At 35.6% G+C, this 8817-nt stretch overlaps 1 protein-coding gene across 1 annotated transcript; it reads left to right on the forward strand.

Annotated features, from left to right (window-relative positions):
* The first annotated feature begins 1654 nt into the window (after positions 1–1654).
* LOC101898249 (tabinhibitin 2) lies at positions 1655–7564 on the forward strand. The gene is made up of 2 exons (XM_005179085.4): positions 1655–2776; positions 7108–7564. Exons 1-2 carry the CDS (start codon positions 1830–1832, stop codon positions 7415–7417), a joined length of 1257 nt encoding a protein of 418 aa, XP_005179142.1. The 5' UTR covers positions 1655–1829; the 3' UTR covers positions 7418–7564.
* Positions 7565–8817: the final 1253 nt, after the last annotated feature.

The following is an 8817-nucleotide window of genomic DNA, read 5'->3' on the forward strand; positions in this document are numbered from 1 at the left end:
TTTTTTACTTTTCGAACGATTTCTGCTGATGTTGCTGTTTTCTTCCATCCACTTCCTTGACGTTGGACTACGCTACCAGTATCACGGTAACGATCGATGGTACGAGACACAAAAGATTTATTCACATTTAAATGCTGGAGTGCTCTAACGATAGCCACTTGTGGTTTTCCACACTATCAAGCTTGAATAACATCACGAATAACCTTCTTTCTGGAAAATTCTCACCCAAATGCTTTTGTACGCTGATAAACAATATAATGAGCTGTCGCTGGAATAATTTTAACAGCTGTCGGATGAGTGGCTTAGAAATGACAGCAGTCTGAAGTTGATTGCAGTTTTTTCATCTCACCCTGTTTGCGGATCATTGAATGAAGTCTCCGACGATAATATCTTGTGGTGGACATCGACTATAGGTATTTTTTCAACATTTCAAAAAAATACTCTCAGTAATTTTTTAGGGGGAAAATTATACGAAATTAAAGAAAACTACTAAAAAAGCAGCTAAGTTTGGAAAGAACTTAAAAATCTTCAAAAAATAAAAATCCGTCGAAAAATATCGCTCAAATGCGGTTTTCTATACGGTGTCTATACGAAGGCGTGAACCTGCATAAGTAACTTTTTGTCATAGGCTGTAAGCCGGTGAATAATATCGCTAAAATCATCAAATTTGGAACAATTCTGGTGAATAATGTTGCTAATATCATCAAAATATCAAATAAAGTGAGGTACAGTTATATGTGCGCTGTACGAAGACGTAGACCCGCATAGACAATTTCCCGTCATAGATTCAAGTATCCATTACAAACTTCAAAAACCAATTTGAAACAATTCCGGTGAATAATGTCGCTAAAATCATCAAAATATCGAGTATGGGGAGGTGCCATTCTGTGGGGGCTATACGCAGAAGTGGACCTGCACAGACAATTTTCTGTCATAGGCTGTAGTATCCATTACGAACTTCAAATACCAACTTTGAAACAATTCTGGTGAATAATGTCGTTAAAATCATCAAAATACAGAAAATAGGGAGGTACCGTTTTATAGGGGTTATACGAAGACGTGGACTTGCACAGACAATTTTCTGTCATATGCTGTAGTATTCATTACGAACTTCAAATATCATATTTGAAACAATTGCGGTGAATAATGACGCTAAAATCATGAAAATAGCGAATATCGGGAGGTGCCGTTGTATGGGGGCTATACCAAAACGTGGACCTACATGACCCATTTTCAATACCAAAAGTGCTGCAGAGTGCAGAGTAAAATTTTATCAACCTACATCATTTTGTTAGGAAGCTAGGATGATTTCCACAGACGGACGGACATCACTGAATCGGCATAGAATAGGTCTAAAATGTATACTGTACTTAATATATCCTCCATACTATGGTGGAGGGTATAAAACGCACACATAATACCAACGATCAATATTTATAATCGGAAAAAAAGTTGCCCTGCAACATGTTGCTAAACATGGCAACAATTCAAGAAACTATTCCATCACGACGCCAATCGCCAGCAGCATCATTCTCAAATATCTTCATTAGCATGATAATAGCTAGAGAAATTCTGTTTTAGCCGCTGTCTGTATCGATTTTTTGATTAGAAATACCCAAAGCATTGCATGAATGCAAAACAGTTTGTATCTGTCCATCATCTAAGAACGTTGTTCGTCGTTTTGGGTGTTCGAACGGGTTGTTAAATCATTTTGTAAAAAAAAAAATAACAACAGCTTCCAACAAAACACAAAAAATAAAAGGAAAAAAATACAATTTAAACCAAACAAAGAAATAATTAGTTAAACAAAAGTGTAAAAAATTAAATAAATGATGTGGAAATTTATAATAACTGTGATTATATTCTCGGCATCGGTAAAGGGTTTCGTGGCCCAGGAAGTTGGTGATGTTGTCGCGGGAGCAACGGAAAGTTCCAATTTTACAAATAAGTGGCAAGCGGATATTGATGGAAGTAGAAAGGAAAATGGAAATTCATCAGTTGCCAATGCTGCTGTATTTAAAATTAAAACAACGACAAGACCAACAGTAGTTAATGTAAGCCAGGACATGCTTGCAACAACAACCACATCAACAACAAATATTAACAAAATTGAGCTAATAACTGATGCTCCAATGTCGAATACTTCGACAATCATGACCACAACAGCACATCCTGATTCATCGACAGAAGTAGGTCCTTTTACCTTCAACGCCACCACCACCTCCACCACAACTCAGTCGCCAATAAGTTCAACTTCTTCATTACCATCAACATCTGACGTTACTTTGACCTCTGATCCCTATTGCAACCCCTCACTGTGTGAATTATACAACGGCACCCACACACAAGTGCTGCCACACGTTGCCTGCCACAATACCGGACACTTTGCCACCCGCTGCGGTTCCCAACCCCACCTGCTGCACATGAGCGAACGACGTCGTAATCTCATTTTGGCTTTGCATAATTTGGCACGTTCCCGCATAGCATCGGGCCAAGTGGCCGGCTACAAGCCAGCCTCGCACATGCCACAAATTAAATGGGACACCGAATTGGAACATTTGGCCACAATGCACGTGCAGCGTTGCAGCTTCAGTCACGACCTGTGCCGCAATACGCCCCGCTTTCCCTACAGTGGTCAGAATATCGGTTACTATTGGATAAGACGTGAAATCAAGTCGCATTCACGTCGCATGAAAAACTTTATTGTCAATTGGTTTAAGGAACACCTCGATGCCGATCAGTCATTCATCGATGCGTATCATTTGCATCCAGAGGGGTGAGTAGTCTATCTATCTCTTTGTTTGTGGTCGTTAATGGACCAAGTCAGTAATATAGGCCACACAAGCTGTGACAAGAAGCTGGGAGAAATCGACAGCGAAAAAGCAAAGAACACAATTCCCAGAATCTCTAAGCCTATAAAGTCTTAATTAAATTCGAACGAACAAAGAGAACAAAAACAGAACAAGACATTTCGTTACGCTTCAGAGTTTTTTTAGTGTTCCGTTGAAACACTTTCTCACCTAGGCCATGAATAATTTATAGTCAATTTCTTTTGGTTTCATGCAAATTCTAAAGGTTGAGTGAATCTAAGCTGATTTTTATGGAGAATAAATCATGTATGGAAAGTGGGGGATTCGGGTGGCTCATAAATGTTTCGTTTGCCATCTTCATTTGCAAATTAACCTAATTAATATTCGGAAAAAATGTCGATGAGATTCTAACCCAATTCTATAATGAAATAAAGATGTGAAGCGAAAAGATGTTGGTGACGCAAAGTGTATAGGAAAATTTGCGCAGAATTTAAAAAACTTTTTAGAAAGGTGTGAAATAAGAAAGCTTTGGTTTTGCATCGAAGGGGGTTGGAAGATAAAAATATGGAAAAATCCGCAAAATCGTAGAAGAAAATATACAATATTTTACAAGACATACGTGGATTTCTAACATAACTCTTAAAAAATTATGATATGTTTATTACTGTGGATATATGGACCGAAGTATTGCAAAATATTGGGATGAGCAATACTTGCAAAATATTGGGATGAGCAAAATTTTTAGAAAATCCAAAATTAATCAAAATGTTAACCTTTAAGCTTAGCTATGAGAGCTATAAATATTGAAAAATAGTGAGATACGAGAAGGGGTAGACGTTATCTATTATCTTGACACCAAATTGTACGTTAGTAAGAATACTGTGATGTGTAAAATTTGAAGAGAATCGGTTTTTTTTCGGATTTTATGAGCGATTTGTTATTAAAAACTTCGACCCCTCTGTGGACGAGGTCCCAGAAGGAGTGGCCCAATATATCCCATACTCACACCATCCTCACTTTAGTAATAATATTGTAATGTGTAAAGGTTAGAAAGAATCAGATGCTTATTTTGCATTTAACCTTTTGGTTATTTAGTATTTTGAGACCTATTGTGGGGAAGGTACAAGAACGAGTGCTTCGATATATTCCATATTCACACCAGATCTTGTGTTAATAGAAGTATTGGAATGTGCCGAATTTGGAAAGACTCGGATGTTCATGTCGCTTCTAATGAGCAGCGAGATTCTTCAATGTTTTGACTTGTGGGGAAGGTACCAGAATAAGTGTTCTTCTGAATACCAGATCTTGTGTTAATAGAAATATTGAAATGTGCGAATCTCTTATTCTTATTTTACAATTTATAAGAATTATAATTATTCAAAATATTAACCCTTTGTAGGGGAGGCACTAGATGGAATGGACCGTTATTTTCCATTTGCCAGGTCACTGACATAAATATTAGAATTTGCGAAGATTGAAAAAAAATCTTATAATCCTTTCTTGTTCTATGAGATAAATTATTTTTTGTGAAAATTTTGACCTCTTGTGAGGGAAATACCAGAAGGAGGGAACCTGGGTTCAAATCAGATACTTGGATGACATTCCAACAGGACTCAGCACCATCGAACACAGCACGCGCCATCCAAGAATGGTTACAAAATGAGGTTCCTCGCTTCATTTCCAGCGCACAATGGCCACAAAATCTCCGGATACCAATCCATTGGACTATTGTGTCTGGAGTATCTTGGAAAGCAAGGTTGGCACTAAAAAATACCAAAGTGCGATCACCTCAAGCAAGCGCTTCGCCGGGAATGGGCCAAAATACCGCAAAGCAACATTCGGGCAGAGTGACTTTGTTGCAGTTTTTTATCTCACCCTTTATATGTTTCATCCAATTTTGTGTTTAGGTCCCTCACATTAGTAATATGCATTCGAGAACAATGATATTTGGTACCAGATATCTTATAGAGCTCTGAAATACCTCTGCCAAACGTTATCAAGATCGGGTTAGATTTGGATATAGGTCCCATATATATCTTCAACCGATTTCCGGTTAAATTTTGTGGAACTAGGCTCTTATATATATTTTTAAATATAATCCTTCTCGAAGTGATATCATGCACTCTATAGCATTGTTATTTGGTATAAAAGATTAAAATTTAGTTAAACCAAACTATAGCTGCTCTGATGCCAAGTGTTGATATGTGGTATGATCTACTTCAAATAAATTCTTTTGTTACGGGAGCTCTACTAAGTATGCATAGTGGTGTATCTTATAATCGCCCCGCCCGACTTTTGACTTTTCCTTACTGTTTTTTTGTTTTTTTTTTTTAATTTTTACTGCACAGATACAAAATTGATGATCCGATTTTGCTCCAACTTTGCAAATCCTAATATTTCCATCAGTGATACGTCAAGTGCGAAATGGACAATATCGGTCCACTTTATTAAGTACCTCCCGCACAAAGGGGCAACTCTTATAAAATGTGACGTATGAGTCAGATTGTATTCAAATTACACAAGGTCTGCTGTGAAGATGGGATATATCGGTCTACTCCTTCTGGTACCTCACCCACAAAGGTTCAAAATATTGAATATCCATGAAACTCATAAAACGCCAAATTTACATCCGATTCTATTCAGTCTTGTCATATCTTAATATTTCTATCAAAACAAGATCTGTTATAAAGATTGTAGAGATCGAATCATTCCTTCTGATACCTCCTCCACAAAGAGTCAAAATTTTGAATAACCAGAACGATTATAAAATCCAAAATAAGCACCATATTTCACACATCCCATTATTTATACTAATTCAAGATCTTCTGTGAATATGAGATATATCGGTCCACTCTTTCTGGTACCTCCACCACAAAGGGTAAAAAATTTGAATATCCGCAAAGCTCAAAAAACGCGGAATTAACATCCGATTCCATTGAGACTTGACACATCTGAATATTTCTATCAACATCCGATCTATTGTAAAGATGGTAGAGATCGAAAAACGAAACACTCAAAGAAAGCGAAAATGGAACCAACTGTTTTCAAATTTCACTTATACAATCTTTTTTCTAGCACAAGGTCTGTTATGAAGATGATATATATCACAATTTGCAATACCTGGGAAACGAAAGTAATCGATTCTTTACAACTTGCTATATCTAAATATTTCTCTCAACCAGTAATAGGAGATGAATATGACATTTATGATTTCGCATAAAATTGGATATAAATGTTCGATGTTATTATAATTTTGCACATACCAATATCTTTATCTGTATTAGATGGAGTATTATGGAATACTTCGATCGACTATATCTGGTACCTCATACACATTTTAACATTTTCCAAAAATTATCTCATTCGTGTTTTAGTTTTTCTTGTATGGGGTTATTCTCCTCAGGAGACATTTAAAACAATGGCTCTTTTATCCCAAAGAATATAATTTTGATTTGTTTTTTAATTTTTTTCTTCTAAACATGAAGTGATGGTACGTTTGTACTAATAATGTTTATCAGGGATGCAAAACGTTATAAGTGGGAACTTTAATTTTACAAAACTTCAGTCGGCTCAAATTCGAAAGCATCATCTAATATCTTGGTATATCCTGCCTGAAATGCGAATTAGAAAGTTTAAGTTATATTTTCCAACTTAATTGAGTGTTTCTTGGAATGATACTAGTTTTAATATGTAAGAATTTTTTTTTGTTTGAAGACTAGAAGAAGTCTCGATACAATAAGTGTCAGCGATAAAGGTCACACAGAAACTTAAATTATTTTCCCATTATACATTCTCAAAGGAACTTTCATGTATTCCTATAATTTAAATGCATACAATTATGTACGAAATTTGTAATTAAACTGTTACAATTCAATCAAAGCCAAGCAAATAGTTTTTGCTTTGTTTTACAAGCAGACCGGAAAAGTAGCAGGCGTCAAATCATTAAATGCTATAGGTGTTACACAAACAATTCTATTGAAATAAAACTCTATTGTTTAGATGCCCCGAAGCATGACAGTTTGCAACACTTAATTTCCCATTGTTGTACAAAATATTAAACTTTTACTATTTACCCATAAACGTAAAGAGTGAAAAGTTTGGGTGGATATATAAAATGAAAATTCAATACAATATGCATATACGTATGCATATATGTATGTATTTTCATTGCAGATTAGGTAATTAGAAAAAAAAACGTACGAATTGTGCATACATATACAGACATAAGCCGTTTTACCTCTTTTATTAGATGATTATAATTTCAATATTTTAAAAAATCCGAATTTTTCTATTTTAGAAAGAAAATTGGTCATTTCACCCAAATGGTTGCCGATCGTGTGCACCGCGTTGGCTGCGCCGCAATTCGTTATCGTGAACCGGATCAGCCGATGGACACGAAATTCTTGATGACATGCAACTATGATTACACAAACATCTATACGGAACCCATTTACCAGAGTGGACCACCAGCTTCTAAATGTACCTACAATATAAGTGATAAATATCCGGCGCTATGCGATTGGAAAGAAGCCAATTATGAATATGAAATTGAAGAGAATGACGAAGAAGACGCGGAGAATGCCACATTTAATGATATAAGAAATTAATGATGTCTCTTCGCAGATGCCGACACAATGATAAATAGTATTTGTGATAACGTTTAAGCTCGTAGTTTAGTTAGTTAAATATTTGTTAAGAGTAATTATAAGTTCGCGTGAATGTGACATTTAGTAGTAATTATTGAAAATAAAACGGAAATTAAAACAATTAAAAAATGGCTAAGTTCAGCCTGGCCGAACTTTCAATACCCTCCACCATTTGGAAAGAAATTGGAAATTTCAAAAAAAAAAAAATAAATAAATAAAAAAAGAATCTGTTAGAAATGCTGTTAAAATCTTAAAAATACCGAATATAGGAAGTTAACGCTATTTTGGGATCTGTACGAAGACGTGGACCTGCATAGGTAATTTTCTTCAAATACAAAATTTGAACCAATTCCCGTGAATATTGTACCTAAAATCGTCAAAATACCGAAAATAGGGAGGTACTGTTATATGGGGCTATGCGAAGACTGACACCTTCATAGGCAATTGATAGTCAGAGGCTATAGTACCCGTTACAACCTGCAAATAGGAAATTGGAAACAATTTTGGTGAACAATGTCGCCAAAAGCATAAAAATATCGAATATAGGTAGATACAGTTATATGGGGGCTATACTTAAACGTGGACCTATATAGCCCATTTTCACTGACACCTTCATAGGCAATTGATAGTCAGAGGCTATAGTACCTGTTACAACCTGCAAATAGGAAATTGGAAACAATTTTGGTGAACAATGTCGCCAAAAGCATAAAAATATCGAATATAGGTAGATACAGTTATATGGGGGCAATACTTAAACGTGGACCTGTATAGCCCATTTTCAATACAAAAAGGCCTGCAGACCAAAGACACATCTGAGTAAAATTTTATCAACCTACTTCAATTCGTTCGGAAGCCAGAGTGATTTCCACAGACAGACGGACATCGCATTACATTAACCTAACGAAATCGTTTTTAAACACCCAAAATAGATGATCTTGATTCGCTAAAGCATTGAAATAAATAGTACTTTCTAAAAGTGCTAAGTTTGAAGAAAAGCGAGCACAGGTTTCACATTTTACGAAAATAACTATTCAAAAATGTGAACTTTTGCCAGGAAGGTACATAAGTAGTGGATCAATTTTATATTATTTTTGATTTTGTCCATTTTCTTTTCATATCAAAAAAGTAGCAAGTGTCCACGACTTTTTTTTAGCCAAAAGTCCACCTTACAATCGCAATATAAAATTTCACGGTTTCAGCTCCTTCATTCAATACCAAATTTAGTACTATTTAGTACTTTTCGTACAAAAATTGTACACATTTCCAAAACACCTACATATCCCAATTCAAGATACCAGCAGAGACCTCAATATTAAATTTTGGAATTTCAGCCCTATCCCTTCATCCAATACCAAATTTAG

The sequence above is a fragment of the Musca domestica genome, unplaced genomic scaffold (assembly GCF_030504385.1).
Source record: "Musca domestica strain aabys unplaced genomic scaffold, Musca_domestica.polishedcontigs.V.1.1 2, whole genome shotgun sequence".
In the NCBI taxonomy this organism is placed as follows: Eukaryota; Metazoa; Arthropoda; class Insecta; order Diptera; family Muscidae; genus Musca; species Musca domestica.

Coding starts and splice junctions, on each gene's coding strand:
- LOC101898249 (XM_005179085.4), top strand. CDS start 1,830: ATGATGTGGAAATTTATAATAACTGTGATTATATTCTCGGCATCGGTA. Junction 2,777..7,107: donor TATCATTTGCATCCAGAGGG/GTGAGTAGTCTA, acceptor TTTCTATTTTAG/AAAGAAAATTGGTCATTTCA.